Consider the following 26,070-nt stretch of genomic DNA (forward strand, 5'->3'; position numbering starts at 1 on the left):
ATTGTTGCATGTGCTTTTGACAAGCATTTTCAATGAAGACATTTATATACAACCAAGTGTATTTTATAAAACCTGAATAACATTTGTTGTCCAATAGCCTGTAAATGATTGTTAATTAGATCACCAAAAGACCATTAATCAAGATGACGAACCACTACAACATGTACTGATCTCAGGTCAGCCTTCTCCGTTTTAAGCAGATATAGGCCATGCACACTTCACAGTAAAAAGTGCACAGATACACAATGATTGGTCAAGAGTCCTAGATGTGCTGGGCTCATCAATGAGGTCATGCATAGATTACAGTACACCAAGAGAATGGTGTGTCATAGTAAAGACTATTTCCTGTCAGATCAGCCTCACATTTCCATTGAAGAACTTCCGGTCCTGCTTGGCCTCGGAAACATACAAATTATCAAAGCAAACTTTATTTTCTAATACAGTGGCTCTCAGCTGGTTTTTATTCAGGACACAAGTGGTGACCCAACACAGTACCAAGTGTTGCAACTTATTTGTGTTTAGCATGTTTTTTTTTTTTTTTTTTTTGCTGTTAATGAATCTACCAGAAAAGACCAGAGACCAATTTTGACCAGTTGAGAAACACTGTTCTAATGAGCTACACAGTAATATTTTTGAACATACATTTGTATTTTGATTGTGATTCCTAAACAGAGGTAACAGGAAAATAATTGCACTCCTGAAGTGCTTTCATATAATTAAGCTTTAAAGGGTTAGTTCACCCAAAAATGAAAAGTAGGCCATAAATTACTCACCCTCAAGGCATTCTAGGTGTATATGACTTTATTCTTTCAGACGAATCCAGTCGGAGCTAGATAAAAAAATGTCTTTGATCTTTCAAGCTGTTTAATGCCACTAAACAGCTGTGGGGAAGTTGTGACGGTGGGGAAGTCATGGCCTGGTGGTTAGAGAGTTTGACTCCTAAGGTTGTGGGTTTGAGTCTCGGGCGGCAATACCACGACGGAGGTGCCCTTGAGCAAGGCACCGAACCAGCATAAATGGCTGCCCATTGCTCCGGGTATGTGTTCATGGTGTGTGTGTGTTCACTGCTGTGTGTGTGCACTTTGGATGGGTTAAATGCAGAGCACGAATTCTGAGTATGGGTCACCATACTTGGCTGTATGTCACGTCACTTTCACTTTTCACTTCCAGTGTGTGTTGCAGTGCTTCAGTCCAAAAGAAGTGAATTAAAAAGCACCCATCCATTAGAAAAAGTGGCTCCATATTCAAAACGTAATAATCGCTTAAATGTAGCTTGCACCTACAGTTGTACACAGAAGCAGTTCCGGGAGGATGTCGTATGAGGTCAGCACTGTGCATGCGCCAGTGAGTCTCGTGAAAACCAACGTTTGTTAACAGGAGCAAAGGAAGCAAAGTTTCCTTACTTTAGCAAAGGAGAACCAGTCTCCTCCGACATTCTTCTTTACAAATCCTCGTTTTTTTACTTCTAATTAGTGACCGTTGTTTTGTTTTGATCTCTCTCCTGCGCTTCCGCGTTCATCACTTCTAAGCGGTGTATGCGCAAAGCCGACCTTCATATGTCATCCGCCCGGAACTGCTTCTGTGTACAACAGTGAGCGCAAGCTACATTAAAGTGATTATTACCTTTTGAATATAGATATTTTTCTTACATAAATGCATCGATTTCCTATAGGGAGGCCTTTGTTCAGCTCCTGGAGCTGTGTGAGACACTTTTTATTGTGGATGGGCACTTTTTATTTCACTTCTTTTGGACTTATGCACTGCAACACCTACTGAGTGGCATTAAACAGCTTGAAAGATCAAAGACAATTTTTAATATAACTGACTGGATTTGTCTGAAAGAAGAAAGTCATATACACCTAGGATGACTTGAGGGTGAGCAATTTATGGCCTAATTTTCATTTTTGGGTGAACTAACCCTTTAATTCAATAGTAAATTAGTGTAGTATCTATGAAACGAGAACACAATCTAAGCTTCTTTTCTGAGTTTTTCTGAACCCATATGGGGTCTGTACCCATGCAAACGGAAAGTGCAAAAATATATCCTTAAAAAAGCAATACTTGATTCAAGCTAAGAACATATGATACAAATATCTCATCTGCAAACACTCAAAGGGCCTGAGGAGGACAGATGCAGTGACTGTGTTCGAAATGGAATACTAGTATACTTCTTGAATACTTCTTGCATACTGCACAGTACACACTGTAATGTGCCTACTATTTTAAAGTATGTGAAAGAAAACATATTATGCAATGACACATTACATTGCATGTTTAATTGAATTGAAATAAGTGGTATCCAGTTATCTCTCTGAAACAAACACGTTTGCATTGCGCATTTAATGTAGCTTTTTCTCAGTCTGATATGAGAATAAGTCAAGAAAATCACAGTTGATATTACTTTCAGTGCATTTGTCACACTGAAATGAAAGGTCAGGTTGAACACGTTGAATTGTGGGACACAGAATCTAGTCTTAATATTCCCTCCACACACAAAATTCATTTACTTTGCACAGTAAATAGTACATACTGGAAAAAAAAATTGTATAAGTAGTAGGGTAGTATGCTATTTCGAACATAGTCATTGCCTTTTGAAAAACTGTGTAAGAATGAGATGCATGCTGGGAGTACCCACTTCATCAGCTTTACAAAATTCTCTCTCTCTCTCTCTCTCTCTCTCTCTCTCTCTCTCTCTCTCTCTCTCTTTCTGTCAATCGGAAGCAAAAATAAAAATAGTTCGCTCCATCGTTAGACACACACACACATGCATAAACGCACAAATACAAAACATATATTTAAACATGCACATACACGGCCAAAGAAAATGAAATATAGAGAAAATACAGCGTTTTACATTTTTACAAAGAAATAAAATCAAAAAGCTTAATGTAAAAACAAGAGAATTTGTCTCCCATGTCCATTGCCCCAATGTTTATTTTATCATCACTTCTGTTTAAGCTCTAGCTGTATGTATAATGGTGGATAGATTAATGGGCTGTGTTGTTTGATATTTTACAGTAGTTGACTATGTTTGGAGTTGAATACTAACTTACTGCACAGTTTATGCATACTGCATACTATACTGCAAAACAGCATCCATTATGCAACAATAAATGCTTCAAACAGTAGTATGCTACATTGTTGCTACATTCAGATAGTGGCATCGAGTTATATCTTAATAAAAAAAAAAAAAAAAAAGGTAAATCCACATTTGTAATTTTTTTTGGTATTCCAATCAAATAATGAATCGAGAAGGACAGTAGTTCGTTTATAGACAATGTTTAGCTTTACACCTCTTGTGATTGTATTTAAGCTTCAAAATTTATCATGATGAACAAAACCTTTTGTAGGTCACAGGTAGGACACACATCTTATTCTCTGCGATAATCCAAAATCCAATTAGATTTTTTTGAGGGAACCAGGGTAATGCTAACTTCCAGTTTGGCCTACAAAAATATGTGATCACTGCGGCACTCTATGGTACTGTATGTTAAGTCCAAAGCATTGCATTGTGGGATACTGCATTCCACACAGCTCACTCTGGTGGTATGTTGAACATTTCTGCAAATGTAGTAGGCCATCCAGGTGTTCTATGCATACATAAAATTCACAGCATACATACTATATACTGCAGAGATGCTAGTATTTTGTTCAAAAGATTGATGGGACTGATGGGACCATAAGCACATAAAATGCATGACTGCTGAGCAAAAAATGCAGTGACACACACATCAATTAAGTTCACACACGCTACAAAAACCAGGCATATGGACAAAGGACATAGTCTTATTTTAAAATAATGAAAAACAAAGAAACAACATGCAATCAAAAAAAAACATGCATGTTATTTATATCACCACTTTGCCAATTTTGGCTAATTGTTTTATTTATTTTGCCTTGACAAAATGAGTTATCATACTGAAAGACAGATCTGCATATCTTTTCAAGGCGATGCAGTACATAAAAACTGTTCATTTGCATAAACAAACTGATTTTTATTTGGTAACCTTTACCAGAAACCTCTTTTGTAACAAGAATCACAATGTGAGATGCTGGCAAGCAAAGAGAGAGGGCGTATCGGTAAATATGTTCGTAAGTAAACGTCGTCACCTTGCCTGGTCACCAGGTAGAGAACTGCTTCACAGCGGGATGATAGCTGCCACGCACAGAGACGCAGACAAGTAGGCAAGCAGAAAACAGGAACTCCAAAAGCCCTTCGTCTGCATAGTAAACAATCCAAACACACAAGTGCTCCATTCAGAAGTGCGACAGAACACAGGTGAAAGTGCAGCACCACTGCAGGCCATGCTGGGAAGGATTTGTGTTCAGTGAATGTTGTGAATGATAATTCCCACCCACACACTGGAGTTTACTGTGTGTCAGAAAACACTGTAATCCATTGATCTCAATGTTGATGATGCTTCACATGGGCAAAGCGATGATTTGCGGAAGTGAAACCTCCTCATGTGCTGCAATGTACTCTGGCACAGATGTTTGTTGACTATTAAAACGGCAGGCGGGTCCAGTTGCACTTTCAGAATTCCAATTTTATTTGCACTTGATTTCAAACTAATCCTATTCATCCCATACGCTCAAGAAACATTTCTATAGACAAAACGCCACATCAGAGCTTTCCCTAGTGCAGTGGTTCTCAAACTTCTTAATCCCAATCCATAACTTTGCCAGACTACTTTCAAAGCTACTTTTAGCTAATGAAACTAAATGAGCCAACAGTTTAAGTACCCAATCACTACAGTTTGAGAACTACTGCTCTAGTGTTTAAACGCACTCAGTGGGATGAAAGTACAGGATAATCAGAGGTCTCAGGTAGTGACTGAGAAGAACCTCTTTGGTGCAGAGTACAGCTGCCAACTCCTGGCTCCAAAGGGCCAACCGGAGATCAGGTTTTGACCTCAAACACTGAATCTGCTCCCTGGTTTGTCACAGCAATGAAAAGTGGGCAGCCCATGGATGCATGGAGTCAGTAAAGCTAGCCGTCCAAGGTAGCAGAACAGTTGTACATAAATGTCTGTGTTCACATATGTTCTGCAGTTGTGCATGTTGCAAAGATGCTTGTTTGCCATTCTCAAGTCTTCATGTGCTTTTGTGGGTAGTGCGTGCAGTTCTCCAGTGGGCATTATTTTGTGTGTGTGATTATGGACAGGCATGGCTAAGGCCACTCATGGTGATAACGTTTGCCATTCTTTTTCCGCTCTTTCTGCAAGTGCTCCAGTTCCGCCTCATACATCATCTCCTGCATCAGGTATTTCTCCCTGCGCATGCGATCACACAGGTCTTTGGGCATGTCTGGAATCATGTGGGCTATGAAGGTCTTAATGCCAAACACCAGGTGCTATGGAGAATATAACAGACAATCAAACAATGGGAAAATCAGAAACATCAAATAATCTTAGATTGCATTGCAATATTGAGAAGTAGCAAAATTAGCCCTCAGTAGTACTAGGTCATTTGGATATTTTTTGCATACTGTTTTAAGAATACTACCTATTTGGACATACTACTCATTTAACTATTTTTCCAACATAAACATATTCTGGTGGTTCTTGGCCAGAATAAGTCTTTTTGCCAAGATTCAAAAGTCTGGCTCCTGTGATTAAGCTAGTGCACTAGTGTAGCCTGTTCCTCTCAGCCCACTGCAAGCAGGGCTTGTACAGATGATAGCCGGCATGGTAGTCAGGCGTGTTAACAAGTACCCTAAAAAACCCAGCCTCTTGTATCAGTGGCTAGTGCACTTCTTGAGGCCAGGACAGTTTATTACCTGCACAATTATCACATACCAGCTGGCCTCCGTTACACTTACCGCCCTTAATCTCACTCATATCCGGGTCATGGCACCACTGTAACCTGTTCTTCCCAGGTCGCTCCAAGCAGGATTTGAACCAGTGATGGAAGTCAGGCACATTAACAATGACTTTAACACTGTGTCTACACCGGATGTGACAGTTTAATTAGGGTTGGAGCTAAACTCTGCAGGACAGTGGCGCTCCAGGACCGAGTTTGGACACCCCTGCACTAGAACCTTGTAACCTTTATCAAAGGGCAGTTTAACTTTACTTTAACAACTATGAATAGCTTGTAGCTTTAAAGCTAAAGTTTCAACGTAGCTTCCCCAAGTCAACATTTCAAGTTGAGGCCAATGTATGCATGATATGAGCTTAAGGTATGGGCTCAGCATGGGTTTGTCCATAGGTTCCTTGTCAGTCCTGTCTGAATAAGCCCCACTTTATGCCTTAACTAAGTTTGTCCATGAATTCCATGTTGGCCCTGTCTGAATTAGCCCCAGAATAAGCTCTTAATGGGGATTTCCATAGGTTCCTTGTCAGTCTTTTCTGAATTAGCCCCAGTAAGGCCTAACTCGAAAAAGGTCTGACATGAAACCCATTTAGAGCTAAAGCCCATTATGTGTATACATTGGCTCCCATGAAATGTTGGCTGAGATTGTTAATGGTTTTTACTAAAATAAGATTATAAAAACGTAAAGCACTGACCTCAAAGACTATGATAAATGCTAATCTGGCAGCCAAAACATGCCAGAACTGCAGGGTGAACTCATAGGGTTCAGGACTCCATGGAGGCGCTCTGTAATCCCGATACCTGTAGAGGGATATAAGACAAATTTACCTTGAGAGAAAAACAAAAAACAACTGAATAACTTATAACAATATAAATGTTGCAGTACCTGCAGTATCGAGTATGATAACTCCCATTTTTTAATTCACCCATATCAAAAACAGACAAGCTGTTGTTCAAGTATCCTCTTAGACATCTGTGTAAAGACACACAAAACGCAAATACACAGCATTTGTAAAACTGAATTTGGGATTTTGAATGCAACCAATTATCTTTTGTAAGTTACATGAATTTGTATGTCTAAATACAGTACAATACAGCACAATTTGCAGATAATATTTTTAGTCATTGTAGTTTAACTTCTTTTTATTGTGGAAATAATCAACATGATAAAATAATTCAACATTAAAATACAAAGCCTCTCTTTTCCTTACAATGATAATGGAAAGTTTTTTTCTCTCTTTTGTTGTCATGTTTATCTGTTATTGATGATGATATTGTAAAGAAAGCTTGAATTTGCTTAAAGGCACTATATAAAATAAATTATTATTATTATTATTATTATTTAGTTGCAATTAACTGAAAATAATAATACAGGTTGGTATTTGAACTCACATTTACATTTCTGTTTGAAGACAACAACAACAACAACAACAACAAAAAGCTTACAAAAAAAGTATTGTTAAAAATTTTTTTTTTTTTTTTTTTTTTTTTTTTTTTTTTTTGGTCTTATCTCACTTAGGCCCCCACAAGCTCATAAAGCTGAATAACTGAATTTCTGATTTTCAAAATAATTTCCCAGAAATGCACTGACATGGATGATGGTGAAGCTGAATCTTGGCAACCACCCATCACCACCAGAGCGGCTAACCAAATAAATCTTCTCAGATTTACAGTGCACACACCACTGGTGTGTTCGACCTAGTAATTGCTGCTTGTAATTGCTGCTTTCTTACTTCTCGTGCCGGTAACCCTTGTCCACACAGGGCCCATATTTAAAAGCATAGACAAAGCGAGGGATGTAATCTGAAGTGATGGCAATGACGAAGGCATTTGTTATGACAGCTACGACTCCAATTCCCTCCAGGATACCATGCCAGATTCCTAATGATAAAAAAAAAAAATCTATCAAACCAAAATATACTGAAATTCACCAAAACAGATTGTACATAAATCTATAAAATAATCTGCTACATTAAAGAACATTAAGCACTGACATATATTGTATATTGTGAATATTCATGCTAACATTCTTTTTTCACAACAAGCTAAATGTAATTACAACAAATGACTTGTGTTTCTTGCATTTAGATAGGAATAAACTAACACCAGGCTAACTGAGGGGAAAAGGACCAACCAATGTCAGTAGCGCGGGCAGGCATCGGTCTTCTCCACTGTGTGACAAACTTGTAGGCATCTAATCGGATCTCGATGATGTTGTTGAGCAAAGCAAGCAGAGGAGCCAGAGGAAACGCCGCCACAAAGATTGTAGTGAAACCAAACTGCAGAACTGTAAAGAAAGGATATGAAACTTGCAGGCCATCTAGATTACAAGCAAATGATGTGACAAACTAGAATATTCTCAGTATAATCAAGCATTTTGGGGGGAAGTCAGTCTAACAATTGCTTATTTAGGGCAGAAGCATTGGCACAAATGCTTGCCCAATGCATTGCAAGCATGCTGCCCTGCTGAACATACTTACTGTAACGTGTTTTTGTGTTACTGTGGTGGTAACAAAGCAGTTATCAGCAACCTTCAGTTGCATTTAATCAGATGTGTTATTTCTAAGGTAGCTGTTGTCTAACTTAAACTATGTAATTTGCTGCTTCTTCACCATGACAGAAAATGACACACTTCACCAGATCTCACAATAAGTGTTGTCGAGCAGAACTCACCCATCTCCAGGTACTCGTCCACCAGACCGTGTGCGTTCATGGGCTGCAGGTTCCAGTCTCTATCCCACTGCGGCAGCTGGTCTTTACTGTTATTCTGCTCTCCTGCTCGTTTCATCTTACGCCGGGACCACCAGTTCTGCAGCAGCCTGATAGAAGAACAGAAGAAAAATAAAAGATTTGAGTGATGGTAAAAGAGTGATGGTTATGTCCGTATCTAAATAATCAAGCAACAGCGCAATACATGTGCTTTACTATGTTAGTCAACATTATTCCTTTAAAGCACAACAAAAGATTATTAAAAAGCAATGATTTAAAATGTACTTTAAAGTAACACTTTTGGACCCACTTTATATTAGGTGTCCTTAACTACTGTGTACCTACATTTAAATGAATCATTTGATACAATGCACTTATTGTGTACATACTGTACATTGTAATTATATCTGAAAATACCATCCTGTGATTACAACTGTAACAGTGGAAGAGAGAAAAGTAATGATAATCTAAACTAATGTCCCTCATTATGGTTTGCTGACGGTCTGTTAAGTACACTCTGTTATCATACATTTCTGTTATCATCATTTCATATCACACTAAATCAGCCAGCCGTGAATGCTGTGGACTGGAACTGAGGACAAACTCTCTCTCTGTATGTCCAGTGCAGCAAACATAGCAAATGGCTAATAATTGAGCAACACAGACCTCTGTGTTCATACACTCAATAACAAAGTCAGATCTTATGGAATAATGTATATATTTAACAACATAAAAATGTACTACAAAGAAAGATAAAGGCATGACAAAGAGAAGAAATCTGTATGACTGCTGTTTAGGTTAAGGTGTTAAGAAAGAACCAATACAATCAAACCAAATGCAATTTACCCCATCCTAGAGGAAAAAGGGTGGATCAAGAGTTGATTGGCCAAGTAAGACTCCAATTACGAGTAGTTTGAAACAATAAGTATCTTCCAAAATCTATGTGAAATATGCCAGCTGTATTGTGAATATACACACTATACGATACTCGTGTGATTAGAACATGATAAGCATGAGGCTGAATAGAATTCCATTGGTTAAATCAGCAATAAAACATTTAGATGGTTAGCAAGGTGTTTTATAGTCTCAGCCTCCAACAGACCATTCATGAATTATGTAATGCATACTTCACACCAGATTCCAATTTGCAGTTGCAATTTGTTTTAATTTGCTGGTGTTTATTTAATTTGTGGGAGAGAACAGTCATTATTGTACACATTATACCAGTTCCAATTTTTTGAAGGGCTCTTAAAATTAATTGTTTTTTCTTGTCTGCTTGTCATCTTTGACATTACAGCTCAGGACGGCTTGTGAAAGTCTTGGTTAGCTAGATGAGAATGCCCAGATATTTTTCACATTAACATTGTTGTAGCCCAGAGATGTCATGTGATACAGACATGGATACTCGGAGACCAGCAGTAGTGGAATGTGATGGTTGGTGGTATTTGTCCTGCCCCTCCTCCACTGTGATTGGGCAACGGGGTTAACAGTGACATTGATGAGTCCTGTGTTTTACCCAAAGTTGAAAATTTTTCAAATCTCAGCAACCAGAAAAAATGCCATGCACACAGTGTGAAATAGATGCTCACTGCTTTGTCACGTTGCTGTTGAATTTGCATTAGAAACACTACTGTAGCTAAAGAGCTTACACATACTGGAGGATTAACCATTGCAGAAACATAAACAATGATTTTGGTAATCACCAAGTTAGGTGTTTTTAGAATCTACAGAATGAGCCACTGTGGATGAGATGTTAGAGAGCTTCAAACTTATGACCCAAGAACAGTGAAAAGATTTTCCCAGTTATCACAATCATTTAGAAATCTTGTCTGGATGTTTAAAGATACTGTAGGAGGGCCTGGTCATCATGTTTCATGGCCTCCCCAGGTCTGCCTCTCTGTGTGTCTGCTGATACTCACGGGTAGCCCAGCTCCATGAAGTTATTCCAGATCTGTTTCAACACCATAATCACTCCCATCTGTAGGCACAAGTCAATCAGACAACCACTGGGATGACACTAAGAGAGAGAGAGAGAGGAAAAAGCATAAATATTTTGGTTGGCCTTGTGAAATAGAAGTAAACTTTAGCACACTTTAAAAAGAGTAAATACTTATTATTAAAAGAATGTGCAAACTGAATGTAATGGTTTACATTGCATGTTAACTGCAATTCAATAAAAAAATGTATTATGCAGTTTTGTATAGTCTAAATGTAAATTAAATGCATTTAATATAATTTTAGAGATTTTTTTTTTTTGGAGACTCTAAAATAGGTTTAAATGCACCTCTATATAATGGTGAAGTTGCAATTTAGTAAATTTCAAATATAGGGCCCTATCATACACCCGATGCAATGCGGCGCCAGGCACGACACAAGTGTTTTTTGCTAGTTTCAGCCCGATGCAGCTATCATTTTCACATCCTGCACCACATTGTTTAAATAGCAATTGGTCTGAAAACGAGGTGTGTTCAGGCGCATTGCTGGCACGTTGCTATTTTGAGGCAACTGAAAATAGACTGCACCTTTGACCAGCTAAAACCTGGTCTAAAGTCAATGGCGCAATATTATTATTTTTGTGTTAATTAAAGAGCGTGTTAGTAATATGCACCTATTGGCGTTGAACAACGCACGCACACTTTGCTTATTACACACACATGGATGCGCAGCAGTGCACAAACATGCCAAATATTAAAAATGAATGGATTATAATCATAGATTGTCTGTTCGCACACGAGCAGAACCTTTCTGTTCTAGAGAAGCGTTCAGTCTTTGCTCTTGCAAATTCTGGCATGTAAATAGCGAATCCGCCATGGTGCGAGCGCAGCTGGCCTTTAAAAAGAATGGAAGATGAGGCTCTGATTGGTTTATTGCATCTTACGCCCAAAACACACCCATGACTCATTAAAAGAATAGGTACATCTACATCCCTTTCCCGTCGTTAAATGGATTCGGACACGCCCTAAGTGCACTTGCGTCATGCGCTTTTAAACAAAATATGGCATTAACTTTTAAATGTAGCTAATATTGAATACAAATCAGTTCAAATTGTAATCAAATATTTTGCACATGCTTTAGTATGTTAGTCAACACATAAAAAAAAAATACTTTTATAAGCACAAAAAAAAAAATTAAACAGTTAATTAAACTGTACTTTAAAGTAAAACTTTTAATTTGACAAGTGGACTTTTTAAAACTGTTAAAGTAAGTCATGAAAGTGTACTCTCTCTGTAAGTGCCATTAAAAGGATACTGTCTCCAAGTACAGTTCTTAAGTTAAGATTTCCAAGTTTTAAAATTCAATACACTTCTTTTTTCACAAGGGTGGTTTTGATTATATTACATGATCTAAAACAGTACACTAATGTTATGAGCAACCACAGTTGCAATGATGAGGCAATTATGAGAGTGTCTGTACAGAATAATGACAATTTTTATTGAAATCTCATGGCAGTTGCGTAACTGAGGCAGATATTTGATCGTGCCGAAGGGCAATAATAAAAGTGTGAGAGGACTCATTACGGCCTCATCTCACCCACCTCCTCCATCCTCCACCGGTTAAACAGCTTATTATAGTCACCCGGCCTGCCAGCAAACCTGCGGAATACACACAACCACAATACACACACATCACAACAACACACGTCAAATTAGCTTTGAAATTTAATTAGCTAGGCTATTGTGAGGGAGGCGTTTGTGTAAGCGCCACAGAGTTCCTGTATGAGTTGATGGCAAACAGATCTCAAGTGGTATAATCTGGGCAAATGAAAGCAGCAACAGCAAACCAAGCACTGATTAATTCATCAGCTACAGTAGGTCAAGAGTTGCTTACCTTCCTAAAAAGAAAGCTATGTAGAAGGTCGAGCTGTTGAGATTGACGAACTGGAAGAGGAACATCTTGAGGGCAAAGCTGTTTTCCCATTCTGACTCTGTCCGTGGGTGCTCTAGATCACATGTGAACATGTTAAAATCATTAGGGAGCAAAGCACTGCATGGTAGAGGCATGAGGAACGTTTCTCACAGCGTGAAGACTGCAAGAATTTCATTCTCAATCAAAAGTGACCTTGACTGAATCAATACTTACCCAGGTTTGTAAGTAGGTAGGCCACTTTCTCATAGACCTGGTGGGTAAAAGAAAACTCAGAACTATTACAGACTAGGCTGAAAATATAAAATGAAAAACATTTTGCAAAAGATTTACAGACTATGCCATTAATAATTAATTGAATGCATGGTTTATACTAATAAACAGGATCTTAGTATAACACACACTACCGCCCAAAAAATTTGGGATCAGTACATTTATTTATTTATTTTTTAAGAAATTAATAATTTTATTCAATTAGTATGCATGCATAATGCAAATGTATAGTATATATTTTACAATGTGTAATGTAAATAAATATACAATGTAACAAATTATTTATATTTTAAAACAAGCTGCCCTTTTGAACTTTGTTTATCAAAGCATTCTAAAAAAAATGTATCACAGTTTCCATAAAAATATTCATCAGCACAACTGTTTTCAATATTGATAATAATCAGAAATGTTTCTTGAGCAGCAAATCAGCATATTAGAATGATTTCTGAAGAATCTTGTGACACTGAGTAATGATGCTGAAAATTTAGCTGTGATCACAGAAAATACAATATATTACAATAGAAAACTGTTCAATTGTATTCTGAGCAGACTTGGTGAGCATCTTCTTTCAAAAAATAAAAATAAAAAAGACCAACCCCAAACTTTTAAAAGTTAATTTAAGTCGCTATATTTCCAATTAAGTTGCAATCTTATTAGAGAAAGTAGCATTTCCAATAAAATCGTCACACTGGTGCCACATAGAAATGGAAATTAAGTTGTAATTGCTTGGGAAGTAACTCTTTTATCGAGCTGAATAAATGACTTGCTGTTTTAAGGATGCAAACAAAACACTGTAATAAAATTTATATTTGCTAGCAACCGCCTTACATTTTATGTCTGGGAGCATCTGTATGCAATAGTAGTAAATCGGTTTGATGATTTCATTTTGGGGCTCTGGCATTTCAGAATAACATCTGAGATGCTATGAAATGAGAAATGTAAAAATAATTAAATAAATGCAAATGTCACATGACTTTTTGCATAGCCATGGAACCATTTAGGTTAACAACATATAACTATGCTGAAAAAAAAATAGGAATGAATTTTATTTAAAATCTGTATTATTATTACCACATTCAGAGACATGATGATCATGAAGTTGATGCAGACTCCAGTGCCTGAGGTGGCGAATTGCCAGTTCTTCTTCACAAACTCCCACTGAAAGGAAGCAAACTTCTCCATGGCAATGAGCCGGAACATCACCACGGCAAACACGGCTGTCAGGACCAGAGAGATCTGGAAGAAAGATGACGAGAGGTGAACAGGGTGGAATATTTGAAATGGATGGATATATATACTGGAATCTTGCAGAAGTTTCCCTTTACAAAGTTAGATATATTTTTGATATGCATTGCCTTTTAATTCAGGGCCACCAGAGGGAGACAGTTATTTATGGTAGTGCAGCTCTGTGAGCTAATTTTAATCAACTAAAAATCTAATTTAAAAAAAAAAAGTTGATTTTAATTTAAATTATTCTGAAAATAATGGAATACTGGAACTGATGGATGACTTTCACGGATGAATTAAATGTGTGGATTGTGTGGATAAAACAATGTATTAATCATACCATTTTGAATCATACCATGTAAGAATATTTTTTTTTTTTTTTTCACAACAATCTACAATCTTACCTTTTTATGGTATGTACACAGATGTGGTGTGCATGAGTTGGCTTTTTTGTAATTACAGTGTAATTACACAAATGAGTATCACGTAATATTAGTTATTTCAAAACAGGCTACTGAGAGCATTACATTCAGTAAGTACTGTTTTCTAAATATTTTCCGTTCCTTCATCCGCAAAATTACTAAAATAATTGGGTAATGCTTAGTTTTACAGTACCCTTGTATTAACTACAGTAATAACACTAAATTATGAACAATAACAAGCAACTAAACAAAAACTAAGCTTTACTCTAACACTAATGTTAATTAGATATTTCTACAAGGACTTCTGAAAATAAACCAGTGTTTGTGAAAATGTCAAGAAACAAAAATAAATCTAACTGGAAATTAAACCAGAGTTGAATTCCATATAATTCTTGTCCCAATTTTCATGACGGGTGGTGATAATTCTGATCTGCTTGTTGTAGCTTTAGGGGTATTTTGAACACAGAATCCTACCATGAAAAAGATTCCTGAAACAGACACCATGAGTCGGCTGAGTTTGTCTGTGAAGGGCTGGAAGGGCTCTGGTTTCCCTGAGATGGGGTTTACTCTCTCTTTCCGGGAGTATTTGGCTTCAAACTGGGGTCGTAGTTCCTCCTTTAAAAAAAAAAAAAAAACATCATATCACTCATGAAACAATTGGTTGAAGATCTTTTTCCAGATCTCATGAATGATTCTCATCACACACAGATATTCAACATCATCATCTGTTTTGGCTGGACATGATGATGTCAGTCCAGAGGCTGTTAACATGTGCTGAATGAGTTAACATGAGAAACTTCAATGCCTCAGCATGAGATATATTTATTAATACATTCCACATATGACAATAAAATATAGAAGAGATTGTATACAGCAGCAGTTCTCAAACTTTTCAGGCCAGTTATCACGTCTGATCAAGTCACACCTTCCAAGTATCACCTAATCACCACCATACTGTCCCGCACTGTCAGTGTAAGAACGTAAGCTACATATTAGAAACACAAAAATATAATAAGACTAGTTCACTTAAAAAGTTAAATTCTGTCACGATTTACTCTGCCTATTGTCTTTCCAAACCCGAATAACATCTTTTCTTTCATAGAGCACAAAAGAAGATATTTTCAAGACTGTTCATGCTCCGCTTTTCCATACAATGAGAGCATATAGTGATCTGGCACTGCTAAGCTCTAAAATAAAAAATAAAAAACACTATAAATGTAACATAAACAGTTCATGCAAGTAGTGTGCTACATTCCAAGCCTTCTGAAGTCATTTGATAGGTTTATGTAAGGAACAGACCAAAAAAAAAAAAAAAGCCTTTTACTTGTTTGTTCTTGAAGCTCTTCCATTTAACCATCAAGTAGTTAACCATCACAATAAGTATTTAAATGAACTTTCATTTTTGGGTGACTTGATTAGAAATTAGAAATAAAATATTTGGGGAAAGAAATAAAAAATCTATTTAATTAAATATGCTGTCTCTTATTCAGCAGCAGTTGTTCTGGTGCTAGTTTCCATTCCATTCCATGTCCACCACACGAAAAAATAATAAATAAATAAATAAATAAATAAATAAATAATATCTGGTTCCACACTGGCCCTAAAATCTTGCTGGTCTGTAACCAGGAACAAATGACCAATTAAAACTTTAGATAAGGTTTTTCTAACAACTGTACTGTTAACGTCTACACTAAGCACTAAGAATGATGATGTGTTTTTGTAGGGCAACCTGGAAGTTAGCATCACCCTGGTTCCCTCAACAAAAAACACAAACCTTATTTCAGGCATTAACCAAAATCCCATTCAGTAAAACCACTGACTTCAGCTCAGTTTTATTTCAGATATTTAACCAAAAACCTGTTTAAATGTTTTTGTCTTGGAAAATTTATTTTGGATGTTTAACTTAGAGGAAAAGAGGTTTGTGTAACACTGCTGGGTCATGAACCACAGTTTGAGAACCACTGTTATACAGAAACTAGCAACAGCAGAAATCTACAGGGCAACAAATGCAAACTCCAGACGTATAGCAAGTATGAACCACATCTGATCGCTTTGATCTCTGGGTTAATTTGAGGTGTTCCCTCAAACGCATTTCACACAAAATATGCACAGAACATCAATTCACCATCACTCTGCACATGCTGATGATATGCGGTTCACAAGAGCTGTTCACACTGAGATTTCATCACGGGAAGTTATCAAGTGAATGTGAATGAGTGTACATTACTACAACTGGATGCCGAAATGTTATCGGTGTCCTGTGCAACTGGCCTTAGCTAGAAAATATGATTACAAATGAGATTCTGTTTTGACAACAAATAATACATCATACGAATAAAATGAACAATTATTAACTCAACGCACTTAGAATGCAGATTCACCACATGTAGGCAAAGAAAAATAAATAAATGCGCACAGAGAAAATATCGGCTCATTGGAAATACATGCCTATATGTAGAATTTTTTTGCAAAACAGCAAAAATGTACAGTTTTTCCAATGAGCCTGGGTTGCACCAAAATTAACGTCTCTTATGTCTTGCTGACATTTTACTAAAATCTCTACAGGAGACGGACACGCATAAAACGTAAACTTTTTCTCAACTCAAGAAAGGCATGCAACAACAGACGCTTTGTCAAAGCTAATCGCTGTCAGTGTGAACACCCTTGAGTCATATTCACATTAGGAGCAAGGCATGCACAACACAACATGATACGGTAAGAGGCACACTCACAGAACACACCATGACACAGGGTTTACACTATAGGAAATACAACAGACAGCACATAGATTGGCCACACACCAGTTACAGTTATTCATGAACTTAATGGTCATTTTAACAGGTTTCAAAAAATTATGATATTTTTTAATGGAACTTAAGCAACAAACAGGAAAGCAGGCTCACCTCCTCTTCCTCCCAGTCAATCAAATCCCAGTCATAGGTTAGCTCCGCCCTTCTCCTCTTCCAGAACTCAAGGAATACTGTGGCTGTGACAGCACAGGAGGAAATGTTAAGATGTGAACACAATATGAACAAGAGCTTTGAGATACAGTATGGTTCTATTTAAAGTTACTAGGCTCACCTAAGTAAGGTGAGTAAGGAAGGTCATCTTGGGCCCAAACATACATATGTACAGTACATACAGGAAAACAAGCACTTTAACTATGCAAACTCAATTTCAGGCATTGTTAAGAATGCAAATCTCTTTGCTGAAAAGAACAGTGTTGTGGGCATTTGCATAATCTTCTTCTATGGTGAGGGTTTTTGTTGTTGTTGTTGTTTTAGGTCAGTTACTGTCTATAACAACTGCTGAGGAAGTTTGTTGAACTTCAACACATTTATAGCCCATTTAATCCCATTTGTGACCAACAGTTTGAAGGGTATAAAAGATCTTGATGATGATTTTTTAGATTGTGTGAATAGTCACATGACCAGAGCCATTTTGTATTTGCCTCTCTAAAAGATAATGTCTGTGTCAAGTTCAAAAACTCAATATGAAAAACCTGTTATAATATATATACAACTCTCATATTTGGTTCTTATGACATTTAAAGCAATGGGTTCTCCACCAGGGGGGCAGGGCCCACAACGGGACTGTGGCAAACTTCAGTTACAATCTTAATTAAAATGCATAAAAATACAATACAGATGTATTAATTGCACAAAAGTGCATAATAAAATACAAAAGTACAAATTTAAACTGACATCATATTTTATTTATTTATTTACTTATTAAAAAATACATTTCATCTTAGATACAAAGGTTTTAAATGTAATATTGGACATGTGCAGGAAAAATTACAAAAAAAATAACATTCCAAGTATAAATAAATATTATACAATCAGCTTTTGTACTTATTTTTGCAATGTCGAGAGGAAAATAAAAGTTATTTAAAAATAATTCTTTTCTTTTTTTCATCTGGGTCAAATATGACCTGAACAGAATACAATGATCTTAATTCTTTTATTAGTTGATTGCAAGTTTGAATCTCGTCTTTGTCTGTATTAGTTTTTTCCATTTGCATCACTTAGCGCTGATAAAATAAGCATGTGTCGAAACATGCTGTAAATATAAAGCATTGGCCTTTTTTAGCTTTATCATTTGATTCTTTCATTTCTCCACTCCACAAGTGTTGCTTTTTTGCTGTTTGTCAAATACGTTTGCCTTGTCCACACACATTGCTGGTTTCATGAAGTTGCACTAATATAACCCCACAAGACTGGTTATAATAGCAATAATATAGAACACATGATCACAGATATGTGTTCATCAGCAGGGTTTTAGATTAGAACTATCCATTTTATAATGTTTCATCTCACTGGTAGACATTCAGATTCAATCTAGATTGCAGATTGTAATCAGCTATCTTATTCAGAAGCATGAATTTTTCACAGTATCACAGGAACTGATTTAGGCACTTAAAAGGAATACTAAATAAATCAAAGTAATAATAAGACAAGTTCTCTGAGGTTTTCATGTTAAATTGAACTATTAAAACAAACAACAGCAACAACAAAAAACATCTGGGCTCTCTGAGTCCATATGTCCCTTGTTTCTACCAAAGGACTGTATGACCCACTTTTGTTGAAAGCAAAAGAGCTGGAAGGGAAGAAACAGAGTGAGAGACCAAGAAGAGAGATAATGTTTGGTTTTTAAAGCCCAGTCTTCTTGCTGAAAGCTGTCTTCACAATTGAGCTCTCATGATTAAGACTTGCAGATCCACCTGGTTCTCTCTTATAATACACTAATATGACTTTTGTCAACACTCTTCAAAGTAGTGGACTCTTAAAAGGAAAGCACTAAATTCAGCTTTTCAGTTGCCACCCATCCCTCAAAAATACACAATTATCTTGTATTTAAAGATGAACTGAGGTATACTGTATTTTCCATCCACATCGTTTAATAAACAAAGGTCTTTGCAGCCAAAAAATGCTAACAGAAATGCTAACGGTTAGCTTAATGCAGGTATTACCACCCTCCTTGACAACCTGTCCTCCAACTAATACGCTCGTATAGGTCGTTTGTCCAAATCCCTGAAATACGACCCATCAGAGCGTATACTACAATTGCGCCCCTATCGGCAAAAGGTCGTTTTCATATTAATGTTTTGTACTCTTTTATTTGCACTGTGATTTGCGTTTCGTGTAGCTCGGTTGGTAGATTATTGCGTTATACCTTGATATGCAATCATGCTATCATGGGTTCGATCCCAGAGAACAGACGTGCACGTAAAATGTATATGCTCAATAAATCATAATTTCTGTGAGGGTTAGGTTTAGGGGGTGGAGTTAGGTGTGGTCCTTCGAACGAATAAGCCACCTAGTAAAATATGTACGAATTACTGTGAGATCGGTGTAAAAAGTCCACACATTGCATTTAAATAAACGTGTGTTTTGATTGTTAATGACGTTATACGTCATTTCATGACGACAGACGCAACGCGATACTGTCATTATTTTTACGCCCGCTAGAGGCCGCTTAACTTTAAAACGTAAATATAGGTCGTAATAAAGTGCTTGCACAAACGACCTATATGGTCGTTTTTTGTTGGAGGACAGGCTCCTCCTTGAACCATCTGGATTGCCTGCATTATTTTCATTATTTACACAACTTCTAAAATAATTATTTCTACCTGGCAACTGTGAACATTTTGTACCCTTCTGTAACAATATCTACAGTGCTTTATGAGGACGACAGACACACGCTTTTAAACATAGGTTCCTATGCCGCAAAACGCAATCCGAACTTTGAGTTCTTGAACGCCACTGTCACTGGACAACAAACTCTGTGAACTGCGGGCACGTATCTTATACCAACGAGAAACAAGGGACTGCTGTATTATTGCCTAACAGAAACCTGGATGTCTGCAGCGGTTCCAGACTCAGCCATCGAGCTTACGGGGTTCTCCATGCACTGCTCAGACAGAACGAAAGAGCTCCCAGGGAAAAGCAGAGGTGGGGGCATTTGTTTCTTTATCAACAACTCATGGTGTGATGAAAGGAAACTACACTCTATTAAATCATTCTGCTCCCCGATCTGGAATTTCACATGCTTCTGTGTCGATCATTCTGGCTACCGAGGTAATTTACAGTGGTCATAATCACAGCTGTTTACATCCCCCCTCAAGCCAACACATACCAGGCACTCAAGGAACTGCATGGGAGTATAAGTGAGCAGGAAACTGGGTACCCAGATGCGGCGTTTATTGGTACGGGGGACTTTAACAAAGCCAACTTCAGAACAGTAGCTCCAAAATATTCTCAACACATCACCATCAACACGCGTGAATGAACCCCAGCGTCCTCAGAACATTCTACACCTGCACTGTGGAGAGCATCCTGACGGGCTGCATCACTGCCTGGTTAGGAAACAGCACCGCTGGCAACCACAAAGCTCTGCAAAGGGTCATGCGAACTGCCCACCACATTGTTGGAGGTGAGCTTCCCTCCCTCCACGACATCTACACCAGGCGGTGTATAAGGAAAGCCTGGAGGATCATCAGTGACTCCAGCCACCCGTCCCACAGACTGCTCTCTCTGCTGCCCTCAGGAAGACGTCTCCACAGCATCCGATCCCGCACTGGCCAACTGAGGGATAGCTTTTTTCCCTCAGGCTATCAGACTAATGAACAGTCAGAACTAATACACCCTACAGCACCCTACAGCATACTCCCACAATATGCTATGCCACACACTGCACTTTAACTTCAACAGTTCAACACTGAACTATAGATACACAATACATTTAATACAATAATCTACCTGCTACCACTGGATACCATCCAATGCACATCCATGACATTTTGTGTATCGAGTTCATGTATAATCTGTTGCACTTTAGCATATTTGTATGCATATATATGTCTACATAATGTAGAATGTGTACATACTGTGTATAGTGTATAATGTGTGGTGCTAAGTATGTCTAATAGTACACTGTGTACAATGTGTGACTATATGTATGTGCATATTGCACATTGTCATCTGTTGAAGTCTGTATGGCTATATGTAAATAGTTTCTGCAATTACTGGAGCACGGTCCCAAGAATTTCACTCACCAAGGCATATGTGCTGTGGTGATGTGACAGTAAAAGTGACTTGAATTGACTTGACTATTACTCTGAGGTCTCTGTAACCACCAGATCCAGTCTGTATCCAGATCAGATGGTCACTGCAGTCACCTGGATCCAGTACGTGTCCAGCCCAGATGGTGGATCAGCACCTAGAGAGGACCTCTTACAGTCCTGAAAGACAGCGGAGACCAGGACAACTAGATGAGCACCAGATTCCCTGTAAAGACTTTGTCTCAGACGGCCACCGGGACAAGACCACAGGAACCAGTTGAGTCCTCTGCACAATGTGACTACAGCCTGGAATTGAACTGCTGCTTTGTCTGGCCAGAGAAAAACTGACCCCCAAAATGAGCCTGGTTTCTCCCAAGGTTTTTTCTCCATTCTGTCACCGATGGAGTTTTGGTTCCTTGCGGCTGTCCCCTCTGGGGTGCTTAGTTGGGACACTTCATTTCCAGCAATATCATTGACTTGATTGCACAGATACTATTTAAACTTAACTGAACTGGATGATGACATCACTGAATGCAATGATGAACGGCCTTTAGCTGAAAAATGAGTGTTTACTACTGTCATTTTGCATTATTGACACACCATTTTCCTAATTAATGCTGTACAGCTGCTTTGACACAATCTGTATTGTTAAAAGCCCTATATAAATAAAGGTGACTTGACTTGACTAGATCTGAGGGTCCTGAACCATATTCTTCGGACATACTGTACAGGTTCAAGATGCTGACCCTCCAGTTTAGATCTTCTGTCTCAAGTGCAGGGGATGATCTACCACCCCAAGCTGGAGATTTGGAAACCTTAGGTCTGGCCCCTAAGGGGTACCAGCTCCTAGATTCTGGTCTCCCAGCCAAGGATCTTGAGACAATTCTGAGCTCTGGAGTCCACCAGGTGGCCATATGCCCTGAAATGGAGACTATTTTTATTATGGTGCGAGCAGCGCCACCTGAAACCAGCCAGCTGCCCTATTGGTTCAGTGCTGGAGTTCCTTCAGAACTGCCTGTCAATGGGTTTGACCCCTGCTGTGCCAAAGGTCTTTGAGGTCAGAATTTCAGCTTTGTGTGTTGCATCTTCCAGGGCTCTTGCCAGGGATGCATCCTTACAAGATGTTCTGCGGCAGGATGGCCCTCTCCACACACATTCCTCAGATTTTATAGTCTGGACTCTGATTCAACACCAGGGTCTCTTGAGGCTTGATTTGGGTTTAGCCTGTGCTCAACAACTGTCTGTGCTATTCACAGCCTTGTAGGGCAGGCACTACTCTGTGATGTGGTGCCATTGGCATTGAAGTTCCCAAAACATCTAAACAATGACATGGTGTCGAGTTCGACTTGAAAGGGAACATCTCATGTTATGTATGTATCGCAGTTCCGTGAAAGGGGAATGAGACACTGTGTCACGTGGCCAAACCCCGACCATGCCTGTGCATCTTCTCAAGACAATTAGAGCCTGACGACATGTTGGCTTGGCACCTATTTATGGTTTCAGTGATGTACTATGCCATGCCACTACGTCATCACGCTCAGCTAGTCAGGAATTGGCGGGTGCAGACATGTGCTTCAGGCACTGGCTTGCGTGAAGCATTCCCATAGTGTCAAAACAATAATGCAGTGTCTTACATACATAAAATGAGAAGGTTTTTTTTTTTTTTTTTTTAGTTTAACTGGGAACTCATAGGCTTCTAGCCATATATTAAAGGTTTAATGCTTACTGTTAAATTATTATTTGAGTTAAAAGTGCCAGTGAGGTATTCTAGCATATGCATGAAAAGAAAGACTGTTGAGTGATACAAGAAAAATGAAAATAGCACTGTTTTGTTCCCATAGACAATTAATAATATAAAGTTTAGACTTCAGAATGTAAAAATAAACATTGTAGTGAGTGACCAATTAGAATCAATTATTCCAAAGAGCCATAGAAAGATAACGGGATTTGCTTCTGTAGATCAAGAAGGTTGACATTCCCAATAGTCTGCAGTGAGGACATATATTTAATTGGTATTTAAGGTTAGCTTGTATTTGTACACATTTAATTCCACTCTAAGCTTCTAGAAAGCTGTTGGCGGATTTCCGATGTGTTGGGTGGTTGTTGTTGTAAAGCTTTTGCTTTTGCCTGAACTATAATTTGTTTCTGAGATGCCTGAGGGAGACCAGATATTTATTCTGGTTTCTCTTGACAACAGAACTAAAGCCATCCTTTTGAACAGTTCATGAATTTCATGAATTAACTTTAAAAGCAATTTAACAATTTCTTTATAGCTTTTGTTCATTACTTACAATCAATTAAAGGGGTTTAATTATTAGCCTATAATTTCATGTTATACAAAGTTTATTGCAGCGACCCTAACTGATAGTGTTTATAACATATGTGTCATGCATTGTTTTTATAGCAATTTTTCCAGCAGTTAAAAATATGGCTGTGACTAATATGTTGCTTTGTTTAGATCCCACACACGTCACCTAGAGTTTTGCACCTGAATGTTTTATACAGTACAATAATAAGTATGCCACAAAGGGCATTAGTGCAAACTTTTACGGTTCGTTTTTCCTTTCAGGTCAACAGTTGTTATGGTGGAGCAACATTGTTGAAGATAATTTTTCTGAGCTAGTTAAACTGTTAACATATTTTTAACTAGCTATTGTACCTGAATAATAAAAATTTGGTTTAACAGCACATTTGAAGGTAAACATCTACAGCCCTGTAAATCCCTCAGAGAACTTATCTACCAGCCTGTAGAGTCTCCTTCTCACATTAATTTCCTCTAAATTCACTCCTCGGAAATTTTCTTTGGCTTCAGCCATTCAATCACACTTTATAATGTGCCCACAATTATCTAGTACTAACTCACCTGTGATGGCGCCTAGCCATCCTTCAGTACTTATCTGTTTATCCCTCCTCATGTTCAGAGGAATACACTGACGTTCAATCACTTTTGAAGTATTTACATGTTTAGGCTGTAAGCGAGGTCTACTGTAACCTGATTGGATCATTCGTTGTAATGTAGGACAAAGCAGTGATTGATTACAGCTACTTCCCTTGGGCTTTTGAGTGAATCCATATATATCAGACTACAGACTGCTATAGATTCTTATTCTGTCCTTGTCCGCTGAAGGAAGCCTCTTTTATAATTACTTAATTTGTACTTTAAACCAAGTGCTGATCTGCCTGTCTTTCTGCTGGTGAAAGAGCACTCATTAAATTGAAAATATTCAAACTCACCCCATATTGCCATGAAGATAGCAAAGAAGACTGTGCCTCCATTGTCAAAAAGATGGGTCACCTGGTGGGCAAAAAAAAGGTAATTTATTTAAGAATGTAAAATTAAGAAATTAGTCAAATCTGATTTTTAAATCAGTCTTATGACAATTCACAACTAACACTTGTGTAATCGGTTCCGCTCTGACTATTCAGGAAATAGCCGGTACAAGAGTTGGGTAAAGTTACAAAGACACTGAAGACCACAGTCTCCAGTATCAGTCACTAGTGCACCATTTGAGGCTAGAGGAGTGAGGTTTACCTGTACAGCTATCCCATACCACCTAGCCTCCATTACACTCACCCACCACAAACCTCCTTCTATCTGGTCACGGCACCCTCTGAGTTGGCTCAAATGTACCATTGGATCACAGACTACATTTCCCATGACACCCCATGCCAAGTACTGATTATGTGCACAGCTGTTTCCAATTAGAAGGACTATTTAAGTTGCACACTATTGCCTTGTCCAAATACCCACATTTGCGGTCTTTGCACTTGGCTACTCGACTACTTCTATTACGTATTTCCTGTATATGGTCCAAGTGTTTAAGTGAGCATGAAGACCACAAGTGTGTGTAGAACTTTTCATTACCTGATGGGACACACTTATAGTGTTGTAAAAATGGAAGTGTTTACAGAGTTTTATTTGTATTTTCAATACTTTGCATTTTAAAATTAACTTCTAAATGTCTGTTCAGTAGTCCCTATAACAGATGACACAATTTAATTTCTGGTGTTTCTAATTAAGTGATAAAAAGTAGTTCCAAATGTTGTACAAATTAGTTATAATAATTTTTGTAGCAATAAAACATGTAGCACTTTGTTTTACTACCAAATTATATGTAATATCTAATTATTATTAATATTTAACTTACATTGCAAAGGTTTCCATGACCTCTTGCGCGATCTTGGCAAAAAGTCTCATGATTTATTTCCAGAACATGATGCATGATGGGATACATTTAGCCTTGAATACCCCTCCAGAGCAGTATTCGAGATGGTGTGGATTTAGTGTGTGTGAAGGGCACTGCGCTTTGGCGTTTTTAATATCTGGGCAGTCTTACGCACTTACTTCCTGTCGCGAAGTCCTGTTGGCTCTCGAGTGGCCAAGACTGCAAGTGTGGGTATTTGGACAAGGCATATCTCACTCACATGGTGAAGTATTGTTTAGCTGTTGCAGACTCTACCAAACTTTTCATTGCCATTGCCATAGTCATAGTCATGTTTCATTGTTTTGTTTGTTTTGCACTTTGGACTGCTCACTTGGATTTCGACCATTACCTGTTCATTTGGATTACTCTTTTGCCTCTGCCTTGGATTTTGTTTGCTGGGTATTGACCATGCCTGTTTTGACCATGCTACTTTGTAATAAAGCTTGCATTTGGTTCTTTCAAGAGAGTCCTATTACAGCACCATTTAAGGTCA

At 38.0% G+C, this 26,070-nt stretch overlaps 1 protein-coding gene across 1 annotated transcript in view; it reads right to left on the reverse strand.

Moving 5' to 3' along the window:
• Nucleotides 1-2,766: 2,766 nt before the first annotated feature.
• LOC109050973 (anoctamin-3-like) overlaps nt 2,767-26,070 on the reverse strand; it is a 61,984-nt gene continuing 38,680 nt past the window's right edge. Inside the window, exons 13-26 of the mRNA XM_042715796.1 lie at nt 24,607-24,667; nt 17,213-17,295; nt 14,784-14,924; nt 13,732-13,896; nt 12,604-12,640; nt 12,352-12,463; nt 12,059-12,116; nt 10,443-10,540; nt 8,488-8,633; nt 7,949-8,101; nt 7,548-7,695; nt 6,701-6,787; nt 6,510-6,615; nt 2,767-5,353 (exon numbers count right to left, since the gene is read on the reverse strand). Coding sequence (XP_042571730.1) covers nt 5,171-5,353; nt 6,510-6,615; nt 6,701-6,787; nt 7,548-7,695; nt 7,949-8,101; nt 8,488-8,633; nt 10,443-10,540; nt 12,059-12,116; nt 12,352-12,463; nt 12,604-12,640; nt 13,732-13,896; nt 14,784-14,924; nt 17,213-17,295; nt 24,607-24,667 — 1,578 coding nt within the window. The 3' untranslated portion in view covers nt 2,767-5,170. The remainder of the gene's footprint in view (nt 5,354-6,509; nt 6,616-6,700; nt 6,788-7,547; nt 7,696-7,948; nt 8,102-8,487; nt 8,634-10,442; nt 10,541-12,058; nt 12,117-12,351; nt 12,464-12,603; nt 12,641-13,731; nt 13,897-14,783; nt 14,925-17,212; nt 17,296-24,606; nt 24,668-26,070) is intronic.

The sequence above is a fragment of the Cyprinus carpio genome, chromosome A25 (assembly GCF_018340385.1).
Source record: "Cyprinus carpio isolate SPL01 chromosome A25, ASM1834038v1, whole genome shotgun sequence".
NCBI lineage: Eukaryota > Metazoa > Chordata > Actinopteri > Cypriniformes > Cyprinidae > Cyprinus > Cyprinus carpio.